General features: G+C 36.9%; 1 protein-coding gene and 1 pseudogene across 8 annotated transcripts in view; both read left to right on the plus strand.

The window, feature by feature from the left end:
- Positions 1-26,112, plus strand: part of CYRIB (CYFIP related Rac1 interactor B) — a 142,020-nt gene that overhangs the window by 88,453 nt on the left and 27,455 nt on the right. For 4 of the 8 annotated variants that reach the window (XM_056138246.1, XM_056138337.1, XM_056137850.1 and 1 more), the window contains 2 exons: positions 5,751-5,789; positions 20,534-20,616. In XM_056138246.1, coding sequence (XP_055994221.1) covers positions 20,544-20,616 — 73 coding nt within the window. In that variant the 5' untranslated portion in view covers positions 5,751-5,789; positions 20,534-20,543. Of the gene's footprint in view, positions 1-5,750; positions 5,790-5,987; positions 6,007-19,520; positions 19,604-20,533; positions 20,617-26,112 lie in introns of those variants that run through there. The other 4 variants (XM_056137917.1, XM_056138413.1, XM_056138167.1 and 1 more) reach the window with 3 other exon arrangements.
- On the plus strand, positions 3,892-4,010 carry LOC130023514 (uncharacterized; annotated as a pseudogene).

Raw genomic sequence — 26,112 nt, forward strand, 5'->3', positions numbered from 1 at the left:
AAATTGGGGGGGGGGGGCGAGGGAGCCAGCCAAAAAAAAAATAGATTAAGCGATAATTTAGTATGACTATAGTACTATTTTCAAAGATGTTTGAAATACACAGTCTTTGTCACTGTCCTCTCACTGTTCATCGATTTGCTCAAGCAGACCCAGTAACATCTCCATTGTGACAATTTTTACTGTGTTTGGCATATTGAATATGTCACAGGTAGCTTGCCAGGCTTTGCCATGCAGGTGAGATACTCTCGGTAGCTTGCTGGGCTCTCCAAGAGGGGCGGAGGAATCGAACTCGGGTCGGCCATGCTGGCTGCTGCAAGGCAAACGCCCTACCTGTGTGCTATCGCTCCAGGGCCCCTTGACCATGGTATGATCGGTACCACCTTGACACAGGCACAGAATCAGGGATGAATAAAATACACTTTCAGCCCTTGACCCTTGGTCTGCACCTTTCTCACTGGAATCACACACTCCCTGGCAGTCTTCAGGATCAAACTTGGGCTGCCTGCGTGAAAGGCAAGAACCTTTACCTGCTGTATGGTCTTTCTGACTCTTATTAATGTATGTTTATCTAAATAATAGTTAAAAATTATTAACAAGAGGTTATGGAGGGTCATAGCAGTAGTATAGGAGTCAAGGCCTTGTGCATGGTTCACAGCAGTTTAACTATGCACCACATGGTCCTCCAGCATCTCTTGTGTGCAACCCTAGAAGCCCCAAACGCAGTTGGCACCATTGGGCCCAAACATCGCCAAATCTTTGGACTCTTAGATTGAACTGTAGTTTCTGTTCATTGAGAATTGCCAGAAAGGGTCCTTGGACTTCCTGAGCGCCTCTTTGAATGTGCACCCCACCACCATCACCACCCACCACACTGGAGCACTGTAACACTGTCCTCCTGTTGTTCATTTGCTCGAGTGGGCCCAGTAACATTGTGAGACTTGTTGTTACTGTGTTTGGCATATCGAATACGTCATGGGTAGCTTGCCAGGCTTTGCCGAGCAGGCAAAATACTCTCGGTAGCTTGCCGGGCTCTCTGAGAGGGGTGGAGGAATCAAACATGGGTTGGCCTGGTCGGCCGTGTGCAAGGCCCTACCCACTGTGCTGTCACTCCAGCCCAGCAACAACAAAAAAACCAGAAAACACCAAAACAAGTCACAAACCAGCCAGCAACAACGAAAACAAAAAACAAGTCATAGAATGAATGTGTAACTCCACTATTTCTTTTTCCCTTTCTTTTTCTTTTTCCAGAGGAGTGCGCCACCTGGCTGTGCTCAGGGTCGGTGCTCTGAGATGGGGGATCACTCCTGGTGGTGCTTGTGGGGATAAATGAAGCTCCAGGGATCACAACATGTAAAACCTCCGGCATATAAAGACTATGCTTGAGCCATTTGAATGATCTCCCCAGCCTCTAGTGTTATTTTTTTTTAATGCAGTGAAGATATAAATGACTCCCTATAAATCTGTAGTTTTCAATAAAAGATTAAACAACACCACAGTCATCCCCTCTTTGAAGTTTATGATAATAAGTCATGGTTATGTTACATTTAACTTTAAAAATTCATGAAAATGATTATTCTGAGAAAAAGTCTATTAGGAAGAAGATTGGATGCACTGGTTGAAGTAAATATTGATGGCTTATATGTTAACATTGGTGACTGATACTTGATATATAAAAAAGTTTTTTTCTGTTGTTTTGGGGCTATACCTGGTGGTACTTGGGGCTTAACTCCTGGCTCTGCACTCAGGAATCACTGTTGGCAGTGCTCTGGGACTGTGAGGATTGCAGGGGATTGAACCCAGGTTAGCTGCATGCAAGGCAAACACCTATCTGTTGGACTATTGCTTCAGTCCCTGTATAATGTGCTTAGGACTTACTCCTGACTATCCAGTGGTCATTCCTGGTGGGGTTTAGATGCTAGGGATGGAACTTGGGTCAGCTGTGTGTAAGTCAAGCACCCTACCTACAGTACTATCTCTGAACTCTCTCTCTGGCCTGATATAAAGTCTTGTTTATTTTAGATCAGCATCTTTCTCCATGTTGATAGTGTGGCTGCATTTGTGGCCGTGCACTCCAGGAAATTCTTTGTCACTCTCTTCCGGGAGCTTTAGTTTATAATTTCTGCATGTTGGCTGTTCATGAGATTACATGGCACCTGGGGCAGTTTGTGGTGTGACTGCCAAGCTGCTGGAAAATTGGAGAACTGGGGGGAGGAGGCCCAGTCCCAATGCGAGCAGGCTTGGCCCTCCTTTTATTTTTGTGGTGCTTGACATGTGGTAGTGCTGTTTGATTGTGGTGCTTGTGCACATTCTGGTTGTATTACTGGTGGAAGGTCATCACAGTGCTCACTGAGCAGTCCCAGGCATCTCTTCCTGGCTGTGGAATATGTACAGCTTTTAGTAGTTCACACAGAGAAATTGATTATACTCCCCTTTTGAGGTCTCAGTGCAACTGGAAGTTTGGAATTTGTGATGCCAGGGGCCACAAACAACTGCTTAGGATTCTTCTCTGTGCATGTGGTGACACTGGGAATTGAACTTGTGATCTTACACTTACAAGTGAGGTGTTTTTCTTTAAAACACAGAAGATAGAAAAACCTCGTTCATTCCTGGTCATATAACATGTAGAATTGTTTCTTTTTTAAAGATAAAGCTTTCAGACATAAAATATACTTTTTGATCATTACATGTCCTTTCTTTCAAAATGTTTTCCTCTCAAGGGATAGATGTAGAATGGTCTCTTGTATGTGGATCTTAAAGAAACATGGCAAGGTACAACAAAGGGTCAAAGATAGTACAACAGGAGAACTGATCCACAGAACTCCGTGTGTGTGTGTGTGTGTGTGTGTGTGTGTGTGTGTGTGTGTGAGATATGGGAGGGGAGTTGAAGGGGCAGTTGGGACCTTTGAGGGAGGGAGGTGGTTACACTGGTGATAAGTGTGATGTTGAAATTATGTAAATGGAAAACCATCATTAGCAATATTGCAAGTTACAGTACCTCCATCAATTAAAACCTTCAAAATAAACCCAAAATATTTTCCGCTAATTTGTGAGTTTGACTTGAATTATCTATACTCTCATTCAGATATTCAAGTAATAAAATAAATAGCATGAAATAAATGGCATGGTTTTTGTATCTAAAGGGACAGCAAGATATCTTACCTTTTACTCTGAGGAATTCTGATGTCTTCAGTCTCAGTTTAATAAAGCTTTCTTTCTTGCTGTTACTCCGTCATCCTGTTAACAATAGATAGCATTTAAAATGTCTCTCAGAAGGTGGGAATGGCTTCTTATTTCAGATGAACAGATATGCTTATGCATAGCTTTAATTTTTTTTTAACTTATTGCCAGAGAGATAGTGCAGGGGTAGAGCGTAAGGCAGTGGCCTTAGATGTGCCATACCCCTTTGATCCTTGAGAGTGCTTGAGAGTGCATATGGTTCCCTGAACACTGCCAAAGTGACCCTTGAGCAATGTGGCTGTGGCCCAAGAACCTAATTTTATTTTGTTTGAACTTGCAAATATAAAAATATAATTCCTTTTGTTGTTAAGAGTTTGTGACTTTAAACACACAACACAGCAATGCAGACATCATCACTTTATATGCTTTCTCTCATCTAGTTTTCCATATTGTTTTATTCACGGAACTCAACTACAGCATTGAATGTGCATTGTATTTTATGCTTCCAAGAAACCATTATTTTTTGCACATATAAACTAGACCCATTGATATCTGTGTGCATAGCAGTAAATGTGGTTGCTAGAATACTCTGAAGTCATAACTTATACATTTTGCTGGAGGAAGATAAATTTTAACACTTGAGGAATCTCTGACTCTGTGGTTTTTAGTTTGGATTATCTAATTTACTGTCACTGTCACTGTCACTGTCCTCCCATTGTTCATCAGTTTGCTCGAGTGGGTTTGGCTAAGATCAAGTGTAGTATCTGTTCTTATCAGTTTAATATCTGATTTACATGGATGTTCTCATTATTACAAAATACTTGGCATTTCTATGTAGGGGTGAAAATAGTTAAATATTTTATTGTTTCTTGATGAAGACTTAGGATAGTTAGAATTTTCCTTCATGGCTTAGTGCAAGTAGCATTGGTTTTTATCCTGTGCTTTGTGAAGGTGGTCAGTCAAGCCATTTGTTTATTTCTGGGTGGCTGAAGTGGGCCTTAGGGAATGAAGCTTTTCTTTGGCAGAAAAAGCAAAAATTCCATTTGTAGTAGCATTGATCCAAGAGGAGCTTTTGAGGAAAAAAAGTTATTCATCTTGGAGCATAAATAGCTTCCATTCGTTTGGTAGAGAGAAGAAAAATAAAATAGAATGAATAATGTGCAAATTGTACAAAATATGAAGCTCTGGAGCAAAAGTTGCAAACTAATGGTTTGTAAACCAAAGCAGATTTAATCATTCTTTTATTGTTGTTCTTGGCCACGTCTGGCAGTGCTCAGGAGTTACTTCTGGCAGTGCTTGGGGGAACCACATGGGATGCCAGGGCTTGAACCCTACCCACTGTATTATTTCTCCAGCCCCCTGTTCTTTTGCCTTACGGATGTTTTGAAATTTTATTCAGTAGAATAGCACAGCAGGTAGGGTGTTTGCCTTGCACGCGGTTGACCTGGGTTTGATTCCTTAGTCCTTCTCGGAGAGCCCGGCAAGCTACTGAGAGTATCCACGGGGAGCTCACACAGCAAAGACTGGCAAGCTCTCTGTGGCATATTCGATATGCCAAACACAGTAACAACAAGTCTCACAATGGAGACGTTACTGGTGCCCGCTCGAGCAAATCAATGACAAATGGGAAGACAGTGCTACAGCATTTAAAAATTGTTTTTATCTGAAAAAATACTGGGTCATTTGCATTTTTATTGTTATTGTTTTGGGACTACACCTAGCTTTGCCCAAAACTTACTCTTGGCTTTGAGCTCAGGAATCACTCCAAGTTGATACTTTGCGAGCCATAAGTGGTGCTGGGGATCGAGCTAGGGCTAGCCACCTGCAAGGCCAGCATCTCAACCCTTGTACTTTCTCTCCAACTTCTTAAAATACCTCATCTACATTTTAGAATGATATTAATAGCATTGACAGCCTTTATAAGTGTAAACATGCATCGTTTGGTGTATTTTAGGTAGTGAGTTTGAGTGTATGTGTAAACAAAAATACTTGCAGAAGAATCCCAGTTTTTACCTGAGCACATGGAAGAATAGAGGTATCATAAGATACAATGAAGATAGCAGTTGGGGCGTCTTGTTACCTGTTGTTGTTCCCCAGGGCTTAATACGGTGACTTACTCTTAGTAGTTCCTCCACTTTTAGTTGTTGAACTAATCCAGAGAATTAAACAGCATATGTGTGTGATATGTGATAGTATTCATGGACTTTCATGTTAGTTTTCTTTTTGGAGGGGGGCTTCCCCAGGGTGCTCAGGAGGCCTAAGGTTCTTGGTGATTTTTCAGCCAACTGGGTCAGTGATTCAATGTGAGGACCCAAGGATGCACTGCTGCTTAGGCTCTGTGGAGCTGGGGAATACCAGGACCACCCCATTGGTACTTGGGGGAAGCCTCTAATGAAGAGTGCATCCAGCAATGCTTGGGGACTGACCACATGGTGCAGAGGATTGAACTAGGGTTAGCTGCATGCAAAACACACACTTAAACCTTGGACTATCTTTGTAGCCCTGTTAATAAATTTAAATTTCTTTTAAAGTATATTGTTTATATTTTCTTCATTTTTTCTTTCTTTAAACAGATAGAGGGACAAGAACAGAATCACCAGTACTGGCTGAAGGTAAATATGTCTTTGGGGGAAACGACTATTCAGATATAAATCAAAAGCTATGATTTAAATAAAAACTTCCATTGGCTAAACAGGAGTATATATTGTACATAATATTAAACTGCTAAAAATTACTTTAGAAAATATCCTGAATTGTTTAGAGTAGAAGGTAGTGAGGAAAATGTAAATTAATTAGAATTTTTTTTACAGCTTTCTTTCAGTAGACGAGGTAAGTGTTTTCTTTTGAAATTCCTTTAAAGTCATTTACTTATCACCAGTGTAGTTGATTTAGAAGTGTAAGCAATACTTTTTTTAAACTAAAAGGGGAAATTGTTTTTATATACTATCTTAAGTAAAAATTCTACTTTTATTTTAGCCCCTTTAAAAATGTATTACCAGAACACAACAAAAAAGAAGTTACTACTGTTAGAGGGTCCTGAGTAACAAAACTTATGCAGTTGTAATTGTTTCAAATTTTAACAGGTTGTTGGGTGTGGAAATATTTTTCTATGTACCTACATTGTGTTCTTCACTGGCAGTAACTATCATGTACTTTGTTTCTGTGCTCTTCCAGGTCATAAGTAGCTATTTACATGTGACAATTTGCCTTTTTTCAGTGCTGACAGTATGATGGGTCTTAGAAATTGTAGTCACCTCACCTGCTGCATACATTAGTATTCAGCTGGAGTTCTCAATCTTGAGTTTTTTTTTTTTTTTGGTGTCACAGATCCTCTTTGATAATCTAGTAAACCTTTGAATTCTTTCTTCAAATAATTAAGTAGTAATTTATGATTTTATGAAATCATGTATGAATAGTAATCAGTGATACTGAAGTGGATTAACATACTGAAAATTAGAAATTTGTAAGATCAAGCAAGTAGTTCAGTGTTAGAATGCATGCCTTACATATGTGAAGACACTAGAAAAATACATAAAATAAATGTGGGTGGAGTATTATTGCCTCTCTTATGTTTGTTTTTTGGACCACACTTGGCAGTGCTCAGTACTTCTGGTTTTGTGCTCAGGGTTCATTCCTGGCAGTGATCAGTGGATCATATGGGGTACTGGGGAATGAATCTGGGTTAGCCATGTACAAGGCAAGTACCCTGCCTTATGTGTTATCTCTTCAGCCCCAAACTGTAATTTTTAATGAAAGTCTACACTAATTGTTAGTGTAAGTAATATAAAAATACCTGTGATTTCTATTAATGATGAATTAATAGACAGCATTTCTATTAATGATGAATTCATAGGTATTTCTTAATACTGCTGTGGCTTGTGTATAATCTTTTTTTTTTTCCTCCTTTTTTTTTTTCCCCTTTTTGGGTCACACCTGCGATGCACAGGGGTTACTCCTGGCTCATGCACTCAGAAATTACTCTGGCGGTGCTCAGGGGACCATGTGGGATGCTGGAAATTGAACCCGGGTTGGCTGCGTGCAAGACAAACACCCTACCCACTGTGCTATTATTCCAGCCTCTTACCTTTTCATTGATTCATCATAAGATACAGCTTCAAACTTTGATATTAGAGTTTTGGTCATGCAGTGATCAATCACCCATCCCTTCACCAGTGCACATTTTCTTTTCCACCACCAAAATCCTCAGTATCCCTCCGCCCCCCCCCCCCCCCCCCCCCCAATTCCAACCCTTCCCCTGCCTGTGTGGCAGATGATTTCCACAGGACTCTCCACTGTGATTACGTTCAGTATTTCAGCACCAGTCCCACCACCAGTCAAACCTGCCGAAAAGGCAATGAATGCTAGACAATTTGTTTTGTATGGCTTGTTGTGGATAGCATATAATGTCATGCAGCTGCGAGAGCAGCCACACGCTCTAGGAATTCTAAAATTTTAATAATTAGGGTCTGGAGAGATCTCTGCAGTGAGCTCTTTGGTTCTGAGATACATGTGTATTTCTGGATCATGGCAGATGCATGTGTCTGGATCGTGCAGTGTAGGTGCTTAATAAGTAGCCCGGGGGGCAGTTGTGGGAGTCATCTCAGAGTCCCATGGGGCAGGGGAAGGAGAAGGGCTGGCTCATCCCCTGTCCCGTGAAGCCTGGTGTTTGCCACTTCTGCTCCCGCGTACCTGGACTTTTTGTTGGGTTCTAGAAGATGGCAGCCGCTGGGGTTCGTAGGGGACAGGTGGAGGAGCAGCACCTGCTCCCATCTGGAGTGGCCCAGTAAAAGTGGCCTTTTGCAGAGTCCGAAGGCATCTCTGCAGTGAGCTGCTCAGTTTCGAGATTGGTATGTGTGTGTCTCTCTTGTTGTGTATAATCTTGATTGGAAAAATTGCTAAACTTTTACATCAAAAGTTACTGAAAAGGTTTTTACCCAAATTCACTGAATTTTCTTTGGGGCTCCTAGATTAAAAAAAAATTCTTAGTGAAATGTCAGCTAGGCCTTGTTTTCTATTGCTTTTAAGTTAAGTGTAGTTTTTAAAGTTCTATATAACTAGTCTCAAGCAGAATTACATGCTTTTTTTCTTTAAGCAGTATTCTAATGTAAGCTTGAATTGCTTGAAGTAGCTTTGAAAAAACTTATCATTAACTAAAGAAACAGTATGCTGTAAGAAAAGGGAGTTGCACAATGAATGTTAACCCTTGAACAGTGCCTAAACTCTCATTATACATCAAGGAATACGAAATAAACATACAAGGAGTAAAAAAATACCAGTATGAAGTACCCGAAATTTAAATGAGAAATGCCGTAATCAGTTGCCATATATCAAGTGGCTGCATATATCAAGTATTCATACTTGTGCTTGGGGAACACACAAAAAGCCAATTCTTGTTTAAAAAATAAAAATCATTTGTAGTTCCTGAAGTAGTTATAACCTAGATCTTCAACCTTTTCACTTTAGCACACTGGCAACTCCTGCTTATGATCCACAGACTGGCAGTTAAAACCGAGGCAGTAGACCAGTAGTTTTCAACCTATCTACACTGATGGATCGGCACCAATCAATATACTTGGTGGCGATGGAAGACCTCGGATACAAACTAATGATGTTAATGTGCCAGCCTATGCTAGGAAGACCCTGGAGTGCTGTCCTAATTTGAATGTTTGTTCAGTACTTTGTAGTTGGCTGCAGATAAAGGGAATATTAACTATGACTGGCCTATTGAGGTTTGGTTGATTGCTTAATAGCACTGATACTATTTTGAAGGGGATACAGTAGAATATCTTCTGATTCTGTGTTGGGGGAAGTACTTGATTTTTTGTTTTTTAAATCAATGTGGAGTGAATGATCCTCTTTTTTTTTTTTAAAGATGCTCTTAAAAGCTGTAATGTCAGGATTATTGACTCAGCCACCTTTTAAAAACTAATTTGTTCATTGGGTGAGGCACTTGGTTTGCATGTAGCCTACTCTGATTTGAATCCCTGGCACTACATACCTGTGCACTGCAAGGAGTCATCCTGATCATCACAGCCAGGAAAAGCTGAATACTACTGGATATGGCCCAAAAACTTAGGAACAAAAATATGCTGTTTTTCCCAAAGTTACCAAGTCTAGAGTTGTTTTCTTTTATAAAATTGGAGAATTAAGTCCATGATTGAAGTAATTTTTATATATCCTATTCTGAGCTTAGATTGCCTTCTTTTCTCATTCTCTTCACTATTTCTTCCCCCTTTTTCTTTCTAACAACACTAGTCATATATCAGGAATATTTAAAGTAGCTTTGTGGGGTTGGAGCTATAGTACAGTGGGTAAGGTGCTTGCTTTGCATATGGCTGACCTATGTTTGATCTCCGGCATCCCATAACCTACCAGGAGTGCAGAACCAGGAGTAATCCTTGAGCATTGCTGGGTGTGCCCCTCCCCCCAAAAAAAGATGAAAAAATAGCTATGTGATTTGAGTTCTGATTTATATAAATATAGCTCTTGTGTGTGATGCAATATATATGCTATCCAAAGCTACAAAGCTATAATAGATAACATACTTGGTTCAAAAATAAACCTTCATAAACAAGGTGGTAGTTTGAGGGTTTTGGGGGAAGGGTTTCGCAAATAGTTCTCCGGAGGCCCTCATGTCACCCTTGACAATCCTGGGCCAGGTGGGTTGGCAGCTCAACACAAAGGATTCTGTGCTGCTAAGGCCCTTGATACTCCGAACCACCAGGACCATCCCAGTTGTTCTGGGGTTGGAGAGGTGGGTCAGGCCATGAACATACCCATCAATGTTCTAGGTCCTCCAGAACTGCACTTGGCGATACTTTGTGTACAAGTTGGGAGGAGGAGGGAGGCCAGTGGTCACACTGGGATCAGGCACATGCTTTGCATGTGCCCTAATTCCTGATTATGTCCCTAGAGCAATTCTCAGGGTTTTTTGGTTTTGGTTTGAGATCTCACCTGGCAGTGCTCAGGGTTCACTCCTGGCTCTGCACTTAGGGATCTCTTCTGAGGGGACTCAGAGGACCATATGGGATGGTGGAGATTGACCCAGTTCAGCCACATGCAAGGCAAGTATTTGTACCAACTGTACTATCTTTCCACCCTCAATTCTGAGAACTTTTAGAAAAATATTTTCATTGCACACCCATTTTATACACTCCTAAATTGCTTACTTTGGAATTTTGTACTGTTTCATTACTGTACCCTGTGCCTATTCTTGGTCCAAGATGTTGTATCAGAAAATGTAGCTTCAGCAGTATTTTACTTTGGTGACTTTTACTTCATGTTTTGGGCCATACCCGTCATGCTGGGGGAGGGTGGAGACTACTTCCTACTTTACTGGGGAACCATGTGGTGCCAGGGATTGAGTTTCAGTCTCCCACATGCAGCACATATGTTCTGCCTGGTGAGCTGTCTCTCTGGACTCGTGGCTTTATTTTTAATGACTGGGATGCATAAAGGGAGTAGTTTTAGTAATCTCTGAATCAAACTCAAGATGCCATGACAATCTGATAGAATAGAATGCTGATATTTAAGTATGGTTCACTTCTGTTAATGGTGTAGTGTTGGTTTCCTAATTTATCTTTATTACGTATTACCAGGCACTCTCCTGAGTTATTTCTTTAAAATAGCTCAAATAAATTTTTTTCATTTCATTTCAAAAATCCACTAGATGTCAGCATTAGGAAAGATGAAGTGAACATGTAATATCAGAAACAAAAGCACTATGAGAGATTTACCCTAGTAAGAAAATTTAACTTGTGTAAGTCATATAGTTTGTGATGGATCAAAAGACTAGAAATCAAATTTCTTTGATTTTCATTTTATTGTTTATTTCTGTCAGTTTTCTTAAGTATTATAATTTCATGTGAAAATTAAACTATTAAAATGTGTTTATCTTTACTGATGAGATTTTATGCTGTTGTGTTATTAATATTAACTCAGTAGCAACTGTATCCTGCCTCTTAAATTTCACGAAAACAAAGGAGAATCAGAGAATCACTTTGTTAAGGACACTTGTTAATGGTGGGTTATGTAGTATAGAAAAATCCCTTTAGTAAGTCAGAATTCCTCCAGGAAAACAATAACTTTGCTGGTTTTTTATTTATTTATTTATTTTACTTTTTTTATAGGCGTCAGTGCTGGCAGTAATCAGCCTGGTGTACTGTCCTGGGTGGTTCCATGCTCTGGCCCCTAACTCTTTTGGGAATTGAACTGGGGTTTCAAACATACCAGGCAGGTTGAGGCAGATTGTTAGTCCTCCTTCCTAGGAATTTTAAAGTAGAATACTCAATATGAATTTATCCATAAAATTGTTAAAAGTTTGAGCAAGAGAATCATGCTTAGATTTGGAATTTTTTTATTCATAATATTTCTGATGCCATGTATGAACTGTTTTCCCACCACTGCTTCTGATGCCAAATGTATGTTCTTCCCCTCCCCCCATCATCCTTTCTTCAGCTTTCCAGAGACCAACTATATCTTATAATTTTGATGCTGACACTATATAGAATTAGTGCAGACCCTATAGGTTAAGGGCTCATGTCAACAAGATAATTTTTACCACAAAATCCAGTTGCAAGTCTGAGACCTCCTGTATTTTGTATTATCTGGATATGAATCAAGCATCCCACTTATTCACTTTAAATTTTCAGAACTTGGATGTTTTACTGACTATACCAGTTTATTATAAAGGATATTATACAGCATACAAATGAATAGCTACATGAAGAGGTTTGTAAGATGAGCTCTGGGAGGGTTGGGAGATAGTACACTGGGTAGGAGCTTGCACAAGACCTACTCAGGTTCAGTACTGGTTCAAGCACCTCATACTGTCCCGAGCCCAAAGGAGAGCCAGGATTAAGAGTGGAACACTGCCAGTTATGGCCCCCCAAAATAAACAAAAGATCTGGAATTGTTCTGAGCACAAAAGCTTGTGCTTGGGCTATGTTACCTTCTTACCAAGTATGTATTTATGAACCTGAAAGTTCCTCAGACTTCATGATGTAGGGCTTTTATCTAGGTTCCTTTATACAATTATGACTGGTTATAAGGCTTTGGTCAATAATGAGCAATTCAATATCCAGTTCCCTTTCCCTTCACCAAAGTCAGAAGAAAGTGGCTGAAAGATCCAGTCATCTAATGTTGCCTTAGTCTTCTTGCCAAGTAATCCCAGTTCTGAAGTTATAAAGATGCTGTCATAGTCATAAAATAAGAGGTTCATCATTCAAGAAATTCCAGGGGATTTAGGAATCAGGGCCAGAGATCAAATTTATATTTCTTAATATGTCACATGCTGGAAGTTTGATATTAATGGTAACCAGAGGAAGCAGTGATCACTTCATTATTCCAGAGGAATAATGTAGTTACGTAGAATTTAGAAGGGAAGAGTCCTGTAAGACTGAGAGTTAGAATCTGAAGGAAGCCAGGCTCTGTACTGCTACAGAAAGTCCCACAAGAAATTAGAGTCTAGGTTCATAACTGTCTTTTGCTGACAGGAAGTGTTCGTAGGTTTTGAAAAACCAAAAGAGAGCCTGTCTTTAGTTGCTCTTATTGATTGGACCGAGGACAATTCATCTGGGGGGCGGGTGAGTAGATGTTGCACATTGCAGTACAGTTTCTTAGTCTCAGCCTGTGAAAGCAGATCATTTCTACAAAGTGCAAAAAACTCCCAAAGTCACCATCACAGTTCTCCTGCTCTTTGACTATTTACTCAGCATTCATTCATCCATGTAAGTAAAATAGCGAGTGATATTTTCTTAATGCTTCCTCTCAGAATTTTAGCTCTTGGGGGGAAAAAAATTACTCAGTGCCTCCTGGAAATTTCTTTTTTAAGTAAACAGATGGAAGGCAACTTACTCCCTAATTTCACTTGAGGTGTTCCTCTAGCTTTCATCATTCCAGTACCCCAAGCGAGGGCAGTATTACTCATTTTTGGAAACACTGGTCTAGGAGTACGGGTGGGAGGAAAAAAAAGCCCTCTGACAATGAAGTCTCTGAGGCCTGAGAGATAGTATGGTGGTTAAAGCACTTACCTTGTATGCAGTTTGAACACTGTATATGTTCTCCTAAGCAGAGAGTCAGAAGTAACCCCTAAATATTGCTAGATATGCCCTTCCCAATCCCATACCGCAGAGAAAAAGAAAATACAGTGCCAGGGGGACACTCAGTCTTCTTATTTTTATCAAGGTCACTGGGGAGAGAATTCAGTTTCTTGAGTATATTTACCACATACAGAGCAGAAAGAGGAAGGGTAAGAAAAAAGGGGAATTTTTGGTGATGCTATTTAATGAGTAAATGTATATTGCCCAGTCATTGTGCTTGAACAGAAAATAATGTTTAGCAACTTCTCTTGCTGGGAAAAAGGAGGAAGAAAGAAATATAAAGAAGTAATTGTGTGGTGTGAATTTGCAAATCAGTCAGTAGAAGCAAATAAAGTGTCAGGACACTAAAGATGCTTTGTTGTTAGATTTGTTTGAGTTGGTTATTTCTCAGCATCATACTGTTCCTCACAAATACTGGGTTTTTCAGTTTTTACAATTGTTTTTCATAGGAGCTTTTTCATTAAAAATTTAACATTTCATTTAAATGTTATCAGCTCTTCTCTTCCTAACGTGAGTTGCAGCTATGTCAGAAGCTAAAAAGGAATTTTGATTTTACTTCGCCAAATTATTGTGTGTGTAATTATATGTTCAAATAAGAGATACCTTGCTGGATCCGCGTTCGGTATCACAGTAAGCTGTGAAGAATGTTTGTATTTAGTGAATATTGTTCTCTCTGTGTTACTGAAAGTTAATTTGTGTGCTTGTATCACATATGCATAAAATATAAATTTGGTCAGAAAAATCTGTGCTAAGTTAGAGCAATAACTAGATATATATGTTTCCATCAAACTGGGGAGGGAATGAGGTTGTGCAGGTGATTGGTCCTGGAATCTCTTTCTGAGGAAATCTTGAGCAGCAACATGAAGTATGGTAGCTTTTTATGTAAAGAGGGGCCAGAGAGAGAGAGAGAGTGCAGGGGTTAGCGACTGTTGTGCATGCAGCCAACTCTGGTTCCGTCCTTGACACTTAGAATTTGGAGTAACTCCTGCTCACCACGTGGTGTGGACCATATCCCCACCCCTATCAAAAGGGAAAGGAAACTCTGGAGAGGCCATTCTAGGCTATGGAAAAAAATGAATAGACCACAAAGAGAAGTAATTCTGAACATGTTAGAAAAACTGCCGCAGGCTTTGGTTCTATGTGTATGAAAATAGTGGAAAGAGATGGAGATGAGATCAGAGGAAGAGGAAGGTCTTGTAGGGTTTTTTTAGGACCTGGGTATTATTCTGAAGGCATTGATGAGCCGTGCATGGTTTTATAAAGAAAGAGTTTTTGATTTTAAAAGATTGGTTTGGCATATGAAAAGAAGAAATTGTATAAGAAGGCAAAGTAGGAAGGAGACCGTTTGAAGACTTGGAAGTAATCTTGCTAATAAGGAGCAGTTTGATAAGCCATAGGGGAGGTAAGGACATCCTTAAAGCCAATAAGGAAAGTTTATTGAGGAAGATGCATTGTCAGTTCTGTCAGTTGTTCATGACAGGCGAAGTAAGGTGAGAATGTGAAAATAATAGACCATTGGAAGTTCTGTCAGGTGCTCTTTACAGGTGAAATAAGAACTTGAAAATAATAGACAGTTAGAATTGATCACATATAAGTTAGTTGATGACTTGCCATAATAATTTTGGTGGTGGATGGTTGGACTAAAAGCTATATTGGGGTAGTTTAGTGGAAAAGGGAAGGAAGTAATAAAAGAAGAATGTAGGTTTTATTTTAAACATATTTTACAACAGAAAAATGTAATAGGTTGGGATCTGATAAGGGAAGTAAAGTCAAGATAGATTTTTTTTTTAAATAGGCAAAGAATAATTGTATCTTTGCTAAGGGAAATGATACAGAAAATGATTAACCATAAAGTAGGAAGGAAACCTACAAGAAAGAAAGCTTCTCAGTTCTGAGTAGGTGATGAACTGGGTTAGATTTTATTAAGAGGTCCAGTAAGTTAAAGCATGAGACTTTCCCTGTGGATTTAGCCAAATGCACAGTTCAGTGACCTTGGCAAGGGGAACTTCATTATAAGCAGTGGGCCTCCAAAAGCCAGAATGGAAACTAGAGGTGAAAAAGTAGAAGGAAGTAACTACTAGCAGCTTTTTTTGACAACTTTTGCTATTAAAAAGTCAAGCAAGATTGTGTGGTATGGTGGGAACATGGGGTTTTTGTGGCAAGACTGACTTGCACATTTTAGGTTCTTAGGATGCTAAGTGATACCAGGTACTAGGACCCATTTGTAGCCACCAATAGCTGTTCTCAGATAGTGTCAGATATTACTAAGGACATTAAAAATTTGAATTCTTTAACTTTTCCTCTTAAATTCATGTTGTAAGACTTTGAAATTCTAAATTATAATATATATTACTTTGAACTAGTACTTGTAAAATACTAGTAAAGTATATTCATGGTACTCTTTAGTATTATTGATTGATCTAGGGCCGCTCACATGAAGCATACTATACTGCTGAGCCACATTCCTGGCCCAATCAATAGTATTTTAAACTCAAGTTTTATATAATTTGATAAACAATGTTGCATTAAGATAATTTTGTTATTGAATCACCATGAGGTAGACCATTACAAAGCTGTTTATGACTGAATTTCAGACATAAGGTAGGAAATATGGCTGCCACACACAGTTTCCCATTCCACAGGTTGTGCTTCTGGGAACAGGTTCAGTAGGTGAATTCTGTACCTCTACCCACAGCCATGGTAAAGCAGCAAATAGGTTCCTACGTGGAGTACTCAGTGTTTTGCTTATATTAATCCATTGGGTGACATTATGAACCCTCCACCGTATACCTTATTATAGACTCTTACCTTATTATAGATAAGAACTTGAAGCATGAATAAACTAGGAAATTTGACTAACGTCACAAATTTAATGTGAAAGGGGCAAAACAGGGTTCAAACCAGGAATTTATCTGCTTCTAGCCAGAGTTGTCCATCAGATTTATATCATGTATTTGAAATCACTTATATTGAGAGAGATTGAAATTTGTGTTCCCGGTTCTTTGATAAAGAATTACTATGTGGGTTGGAGAGAGAGTCCAATGGGCCAGCCTTTCACATGACCAACCTTGGTTCCATTTTTGGCACCCCATATGGTTTTCTAAGCACTGACTGCCTTGAAATGATCTTCAAGTGTAGTGCCAGGAGTAAGCCCTGAACACTGCTTCGGGGTGGGCCCAAAGCCTCCCTTTTTAAAAAGAGAATTAAAATAATTCAGTGGTAACAGTGGTCTCAGTTTTTTTATTCGTCCTTATAAAAACGTATCCTAATAGATAATGGACTATTTTCAGATCTTTGAAAAATATTTTGAAACTTTGTTCAGTGAAATATTGAAGCAGCCTGATAGCGATTGCTTACATAGCATCTGTCGCACTGCACATGCAGTATGGTAGAGAGAATATCTGCACTGGGCCATAGTCATATAGCATTAGTGGTTTTCAAGTGGGTAATGTTGCCCCAGGGGCCATATTATTTGAAACTATCTTGTCACAACTTACATGGTGGATTTTTAGATTTTCATTGACATCTGGTGCAAGGACTTTGTGAACTTTTCCCACTCATAATCCCTTTTGCCTAAGAAATGAACATGGGTGAGCATTGCCAGAAACCCCATGGATTGATACATTATGCAGTTGGTTTTGAATTAATTTTTGGTCATTGTGCATTCAGAAACCTTTCACTATTTCTAATACTTTTGTGTCTTACCTCTCCTCAATTAGTTGCACGATCCCATATTACAGTCCATAGTTTAAGAAACTAAGTTTAGCGTATACAGGCCCAGCATGCTGCCAAGGACCCTACAATGTATGTAAGAATTTCCTTAACTAAGGAATTTCTTAGATCCAGCAGAATTTTCTAGATCCAAATAGTAATCATTTCCTGATTGAGAAAAAAAACTGGGTTATTTTCAAATTAAATGTCTATGGTTGGGATGAAAAGTTAAGAAATATAATTGTTGAAGTATTTATACTCCAAAGTACTACACAAAGTATAGGGTTGCAGAGTGCCTCAAAAGAGATTAAATGGTAGACAGTGTTTATACCAGGAAATGTATTTCCTGTTTCCCTTGAAGGGGGGGAAAAAAAAAAGTAAAACATGTGAAAAGGTAAGGAAGATCAGGCACATCCTTCTTTCTGGGACTGTGCTGGATCTAATGATGGTTTTCTACTCATAGGATTAGTTTTATGGTAGTATTTCAGCAGTATTCATGATAAAATGGGTTAAAAATGGACCTTCTGATTTACTCTTATTTAGAACATTGAAAGTTATTGATTGATAAAGACTCAGTAAATAAAGACAGTAATCAGTTTGTGGAGATTTCTTGGATGTGGTGGTTTGGGAGTATATGTTAGATCTTTATATTATCATTTATGTATAAAAGCATGTTAGTATTGAATCTGTTTTGTGGCCTTTGTAGTGATGCTACCTTGCTGGGGCCCTTCTGCCAAGCATGTGCTCCAGTCCTTTGAGTTATCTCCCCACCCCGCACTCTGTTACAATACATAGAAATAATAAATACCAAATCATTTTCACCTTAGCCCTCATTCAAGCCAGTTCATCTGTATAAAATATACAGATCACTCCTTTAAAATTCCTTTTAAGATGGATTTTCATGTAAAAATGATTAAGCTATATCTCTATTTCTGGGGGAATTGCTTTGTTTTTGGTGAAGCAAGATACTTTTTATTGAGTGAAACCTACTTAGATATGAGAGGAGAGAAGGAGAGGAATATATGTTCAAGAGAGAACAGAGGCTTCTCCAGGGTTGGGAAAAGCAAAGACATAAAAGAGAAAAGCCTTCCTGGCCTATTTTCCCTGGAACTGGATATTAGTGTCTTACTGTTTTGTTTTTTACATCCCACTGGGGTGGGAAGGAAACTGGGGACACTGGTGCTCAAAACTTACACTGGTGCAGGGGATGGATATTGGAACATTATATGACTAAAACGGAGTCATGAACAATTTTGTAATGCACTATCTTCACAGTGATTCAATAAGAAAATAAATAAAAGTAAAAAGACAATCAATCAAGATACATGTTCAAGGGGGAGAACACAGGCTTGAAGAACAGGCCTGGGGTAATATTTTTTTACTAGAGAGGAATTTTTCTTTTGTCTATCATATGTGCAAATGAATTAGATAGGTACCATTTCATCAAACTGCTTTATCAATAGATTGGCTTGTACCCCTGTGTATTTAACGGGGAGTTGACCATTAGTAACATTATGCTGTTCAGTAATATGCGGAAGACATGGGGGAGCAGAGAGTAGCAGGGCTCTTTTTGAATATCTAATTGGGTGAGTAGGAATCTTCTTTTTGTTGATAAAAATATTGTTCCTCTTATGTTTTGTTTTACTTACACTTGCCAGCAGTTCATATTTGCACAGAAAATACTGAGATTGGAGATGGATGCTTATGGTACTATAGTATGCCTTCCTGTAGTTACTGCAGTTTTCAAGGACCTGGTTTTCTAGATCTTCATGACATCTTCTGCCTTCATCTTCTCTGAGCCATGACAAATATGGGGGCGAGATTTTTGCCAGTGTCTGGATTTTACCAGTTTTCCTCTGTGTTTTTACTAGATTGTGGGTATTGCTGGTTACCTTTATGCTTTTTTCTTTGTTAATATCAAATTTCATATTTATATGGTTGTTCATAGAACACATTGTTGAATATTCAAACTAAGAGTTAAATAATATATAGCTGATTAATTTTAGGAGTAAGGAATATGTAAGAAGTATTTATGTGGTAAAAATTTTTAAATCTGGTCATTAATAACTTCCTTCAGTTTTTAATGGTTAAATGTGGTTTCAATGCTACCTTGCTTTATTCCCAATTAGTATTTAATTCTGCCAGAAGAAAAAAATCCCTGTTACTTAAAAAGTAATGGTCTCAGTATTTGCTTAATTCACAAATTTAATTTTGATGTTGAATTGATAATGCCTCCAACATTTAAAGAAATGACACAAGTACAGATATTAATCATATGCAAATATTGCCAGTTTTATGTAAAAATATAATCTTTTTCCAATCTTTATATAACTTTTTTTGATATGTGAAAAAAAGGGAAAAGAACTATAAACTCAGGCCAAATGTGCTTTGGTTGTTCTAAATTTTCAATGCCAAAAGCATATAAACCTGCACCTGTTGGTAATTATGAGCAAGCCAGCCTTTGCCGAATCCCAGGCCTCTGCTAAAATTTTTTTTACTGGAACTAAATGATGTTGCCATTTTTATTTTTAGGTTTGCTGGCATGGGTAATCTCATTAAGGTGCTAACCAGGGACATAGACCACAATGCAGCACATTTTTTCTTGGACTTTGAAAGTAAGTCTCTTTAGCCCTTCACAGCTGGTGCATAATGGTAAAGGTGAAAGATTAATTATACTCACACCACAGTGAAGGCCAGCCAGAATATTTGTTAATAAAATATGGGGATCAAACAAAGTTTGCATGACTTTTCTCAATCGTAGGCAAGCATCACCATCATATGTATAATTTTAGTTTTTCATTTGCTAAAGTCATGTTGAGTCTGTAGCCAGTACTGTCCTTTCATTAGTCCATGAAGCAAATAGCCTTATGATGAACATTCTAATAGTATGCCTTAGTGACTACACCAGCAGTTTCTGTGCTTACAATCCTGATATATGTATATATAACAACTTTATTTGAAAAAAATCACAGTTGTGCTGCATACCCAGGAACAGTAGTTTAAGTCACTTGCACAAATTGTTAATAATCTGAATTTGGTTAGAAGTATATGCTGTATTTATTGGCATTTAGGAAGTAAGTTTAATATTTCGCAATTTCAAGATGAAATGCAATAGTGAACTATTGCCAGAATTTAACATTTGGCTTTGAAATAAATTGTTGTTTCAGTGTACTATTAAACACGTGAATATTAAACATGTGAATAATCTTTTATTAGAAATTTCTTTTTCAGAATACTAACACTATTGGAATACTTAAAGAATTTTTCATTATAAGGCCATTAATGAAACTTGTCTTAGGAGAATTTTGAGAAGTAGAGCAACAGTTGTGCCATTGTGTACAGGAAAACCACATTTCACCTCTAGGTCCTACATATCAACAACTTGAGAACCCGGTTTGCTGTCTACCAGAGCACAGTCTGGGTAACCTGAAGGATGAATTCATGGCCTAATGAACATTTTCCCTGTTACTATTTTTAAAACAAAAATTTCAGATGTTCTCTTTTATAAAGGGATATTTTCTCTTTTCTCATTCTTGTCTTGACAGGTACCTTAACATGGGGAATCTTCTTAAAGTTTTGACATGCACAGACCTTGAACAGGGGCCAAATTTTTTCCTTGATTTTGAAAGTGAGAAGATGATTTTATATCTATTTCTCTTTGCCTGCAGTAGACTGCGTTTGTCTTGCTCTAAATGAATGTTTCCACTTTGCCATCTTTTTAACTGCTTTGCATGACTGAGCTATGAATTGTTTGGGTAAAAATTCTGGTGCCTTCTAGAACTGGAAGTAATAGATTAAATTGTGATGATAAAATGCTTCTATTTGAATTCTGTAAGAGATTCATATCTCTTGTTTGGGCATTTATAATTTGCTACCTATTCTCACAAAGAAAACAATTTTACAAAAATTTTTGGAAAGCCAAGTGCCACTTTAAGATTTGTTAATATGAACAATGTTTGAGAAAATTTTTGTTGCAATTGAGAATGATTGACTAGTTTTCAGTTACTTTCTGAAGTATTTTAAATATAAATCTGTTCATGAAGGCCATTCAGAGCTCAGTAATTTGGGCATAATATTAAAAGGTAAGTGTGAACCTAAATTATTTAATCTGCAGATAAACTGAAAAGCCAAGAAATTTATGTATTTCAGTAATTTTTTTCTAATGATAAATTTTGAAAAATGGGTTCACAGACCTTTGAGTAATTTGCCTTCTGTTTGTTTTATGTTGCATGACCTATTGTAATATGGTCTAAGAGTGGCAGGTAAGTGTCATTGACTCCCATGCATGTTAAAAAGCTTTTGCTTTTTTGGCTGTCAGTATTGTGTTAGCTTGTCTTGTTATCAAATTGAGAGCTATTGTATTAAATTAATGTTTTGGTGTGAATGTTGCTATTTTATGATCATTATTTATGATCATTTCTAATGTTCATTAGAAAATTGTTAGGAAAGGGTGAAGAGATATATAGCCTTAGTTTATAAAATCTCATGAGCTCTTCTGTTTTTGAGATTAAAACATAAAATAAATAAAATTTATGACCTTTCTGTTTTTAAAAACAAATCCCATAAATTCCCAGAGAGACTGCATTTTTGTCAACTTCAGTTTTGTTTTAGTCTGTGTCATTCAATTTTATGAATAATTAATATTATTCCATTAAATCAGGACAGTACAATCTGTTTATAGCTTATCTTCATTTTATGTAATAATTTATGGTCTCTGATGTTTATCTACTTTTATAGTTTCTGTAAGTATTCTGTTACATTTTGGGTATTGTGTACAGATTAGCAAATGTCACTCTCAGGACCATATTAAATTGTTTAGTTTTAGGGGAAGTCTTATTAAATGAATGGTAGTTTTCTTGACCCTTCTCAACAATTTTAACAGTGCTATTTTAAGTGCATGTTTAGCATGAATTTTAATCAGCTTGGGATGTTGAGCTGATTGCTGATTTGAAGATTATTCTTTCAGAGAGGCAACTTACATTAGAGCTATACTTTAGTTTATTTGCATCTGTTTCAAACTTGGTCTTATATATTTTTCTGCTATTCTGTGTCTTTTTTTACTCTTTGTCCCAAATTTCTTAACATTTGCAGAATCTTGGCTTTCATACAGTCAAGATCTTGTTCAAGACTTGGCACTTGATCTATAAACCTAGTATTATATTTCGGTCAAGTGAGAAGCATGGATTCAGTGTATTTAAAATAAAATTTAAGCTTGGTTTTCCTCCATGTGAGGGTTTGGACCATTGTCCTTAAAACTTTAGGAACTGATTTAATGTCAGAAAAAAGATATTAACTGTGTTTAAAGGGTTATCTTCCTAGAGGTAGATAGTAATTTAATTTTTTTACTTGTTGCTTGTCAGTCAAAAAGAGAACTTTGGTTTAAAATGTACATTGTAGGTTAATAAAAGCACACTGTAGACTGGACCAGAGCTTGGTTTCTTTTTTTTTTTTTTTTTGGCTTAGATTTATATCTCACTAGTCGCAAATTTTTCTTCCTTTTGGAAATACATGTTTATAAAAGTGTACCTTATCATTAGGTTACTATAGTGACAATAGCCCATCAGATGGGTCTGTTCTTAAGCTCTTTTATACTAGAATCAGAATGCCAACAGATGGTTTGCCAATACTTATTTCTTAGAATAAAGTAGTCTTCTTTAATTATACATTATATAATGCTATATCGTTCATTTTTTGATGAACAGGAGTATCCTGGTTACCAGAATAATTTAATTTTACTATTTCTATCATTCTAATTGGTTAAATACAGCTCTGTATACCACCATTGGTGGGCAACTATTAATTCCTTACATAATATAACAACATTTTGCATTAACTGTACACAGTTGAGCCATACTAATGCATTTGAAATAGGATTTAATAGAATCCCTTAGAGTAAAAAATGCAGGTTTTAAATTGTCATTACCTTTTTAGACTTAAATCACCTTGGTTGGGTTCAACATACTCTTAAGGCTCTTGTTTTGTTTTTTGGGTCTTGTATTCCAGCCAGTAACTGCTGGAGATGACAATCTAAGTATTCCCTGCCTTGGGGAGTTCTAGGCAAACTGTTTTGTTGAATTGACATTCAAGGTGTAGATCAGAAAGGGATCACTTTACATGGCAGTGGGTAGATTGGACATCATGGAAGAGTTTATGATGATATTTAAATTAGATTGTGAAGAGTAAAGTGGAATTTTTCAGACTATTTAGCAACATTGTATGTAGAACAGGTACATAGACCTTAAAGCATAAAATGATATTCTATATTCTATATTCAGTGAAATATATTATCTTTACTTTTGAGACACTAGAAAAAGAAACTTTTCTTAAAGCAAATTATACCTATATAAGATTTTATATTTTAACAGTGGTAATTCAATTAAGGTATAAAACTCACTTTGCCCACCAGTTTTGGCAGTAATTATACTAATCACAACATATTTAAAGCACTGAATTGGGACTTTAAAAAAAAATAATGACATTGCCAATTTATAACACATTGTAGTGACAGATCTTTTAAGTGAACATTTATTCACTAAATGTTTATTTTTGGAAGAGGAACTTTTTTATATTCCTTCCTAACCTTCATATTTGCTAATCTTAGTGCTTTAATAAATGATAGAAGCTCAGTGCGTGTTAGTTAACCTTTATTTACATACTCCATGTAGCATAGAACAAAGAGTAAATAATAGGTTATTTGTGTATGAGAAATAGAATCTTCTGCTTATTCTTTGTTTTAGTGCCTTTCCATTACGTATTACCTCTAATTCTTGTGTCTTTTGTGTTATCTGTTTTCCACTGCCCCATCTTTAAAATATAATCTATTTTAACCAGCTTTATTTTTCCATATTATCTCGTATATTTTCAAGTGCTTTTTGTCCTGTACTTCGAGATTTATTTTTATGACATTTTACTTATATTTTTCTAAAATGATATATTCAGAGATAACTTATGGTGCATAATGGCTTCCTCCTTTAATTCATATTGGAGGCCTATTTAGATCTCTTCCTTTCATTAAACATTTTTATTAAAGGAAATGTACTATTTGCTGAGTTTGCATACAATGCAGTGTGTGTACTATAAATTGAGGCCCCTGCCTTTATGAAATATGAAATGATTATAAATATTTGCTGAACCAAATGGGTGCAGAATTAAAGCAGAGAGATTTATCAGAATTAAAAATTTTAGGGGCCAGAAAGAGTACAGCAGGTCAGGCACTTGCCTTACCTACAGCTGATTCAGGTTTAATCCCCAGTATGCACCTCATATATGCACCCAAGCATAGCTAGGTGATCTGTGAACACCACTGGGTGTCGCCCAAATATCTACTCCTGCACCCTTTTTTGTATGTGACTTGGATTCCTTTTCATTTTATAACTGCTCTTTGCTTCCCTTTGTACCATAACAATTTCAGTTTTAATAGTTACATTCAGTGACTCCTATAGGAAATCTGTGAAATTATTGAAATACTCAGTTTTTGCCTTCAAACAGTAAAAGCAACTGAAACATGCTTTAGTTTCCTTTGAATGATTTTTAAGTTAAAATTATTGACAAAATTATTGATAATCACTATACCTAGCCTCAGTAGTGCATACATTATTTTCAAATTTAAAGTCTTTGTTAGCTATGTGCAGCATTTTCTTTCTTCAGGTAATAAAAATTTTTATTCTTGCTATGAAAAATCAAAGTGACAAGTCTTGGTGCATTATATGATGCATTTTGGGAGTGGGGGGAGCTTTATTTTTGCAGCCTTTTCCTCTCCCTAGTGTTTCACCCTTTTGCATGACTTGGCTCTCAGTAAAGTAGTGCTTACCTGTCTGCTATTTTCTGTTTGTCTTCATTTCTACAGCAGTCTTCAGCAGCTTTCAAAATTATCAATGTGATTTTCCTGTGACAGTCTTAAAAAATGTTTAATCAGTGTGGTGCTGAATACCTTCTTTTTTTTTGCCCTTTGGGGAGACTGAATTTTCTTTATTTTTAAATTTCTTGGTATTTACTAAGCCATTAACAGCTATTAAACATTTCCAAGGTCTATGTAAATCTACCTGACAATGTTTCTTTTGTATGTTTCAGTGTCACATTTTTCTGTTACCAGCTAGGCACCACAACAGAAATATATAGCTTAATACTTTTCAAGCTTCAGAACACTTTTTGATTTGTAGTAGTCAAAATACTGTCCTTTGTCATGAATTCCCACTTCATGAATTCAAATTATGATATGTGTCAACTTATTGATGTTATGTCTGTAGTTTCACATTTCCATATGAAAAGTATAAAACTGCTGTTTTTGCATGTAAAAAGTATTTTTTTTTCCTACTGCATCTGGTGTAAGTATAACAGTTAAGAGGCGTACTTTTTAGAATGTGTCTATTAGGAGAATATGTTCTAGCTAAATGAGATAAATATTACCGCTAAATGACGAACTCTGACCTTTAAAAAATCATTTAGCTACAATACTCGTTCTTAGTATTTTCTAGTAACACAGTATCTATGGTTTTGTATAGAGTTTTTTTAGTTTTTCAATTGGCTTCTTGTATAATTATATTGACATAGCATTTTCATTAAAAAACAAAACCATGATTTCTGAAAGAAACTTAAACAAGGGAACATAAAAGGTTATAAATCCTTAATTTGACTTTGCACAGTGAATGTTACTTTACCATTGTTGCTGTGAGTGCTGTTATAACTGTTGAATTAAAAATTGTTATTGTTGATTAAAAATGAGTATATTGCTTACATTCATGTATTTTACCAATTGGCAGGTTTCATGGGTGGAACTGAGTTATCACTTTTCCTGAGAATAAAGTTAATATACAGTTTTTAGTCATCTTGACTAATAGTTTTATATGTAAAAACAAGTTTCTTTTAAAATGTCTACAAAAGGAATAAGTATATAATTGTGTATTTTTAGGAAGGTGAATTGGGTGCAGACAAGCTTTAAATGAGTGAAAAGATATTTAACAGAAATACTCTCAATTCATATTATCAATTTGGTCTGTTCCCATCCTTCTATAAGAGAAAATTTTAGCATTTTGAAACTATGTTAGCACAATTTCTTTTTAAAACATTATGGTAATCATAATGTTTATAATTTAAAGTGCTTTATGCCTTATCTTTAGTATTGAAT

The sequence above is a fragment of the Sorex fumeus genome, unplaced genomic scaffold (genome assembly GCF_029834395.1).
Source record: "Sorex fumeus unplaced genomic scaffold, SorFum_2.1 ptg000002l, whole genome shotgun sequence".
NCBI classification, from domain to species: Eukaryota; Metazoa; Chordata; class Mammalia; order Eulipotyphla; family Soricidae; genus Sorex; species Sorex fumeus.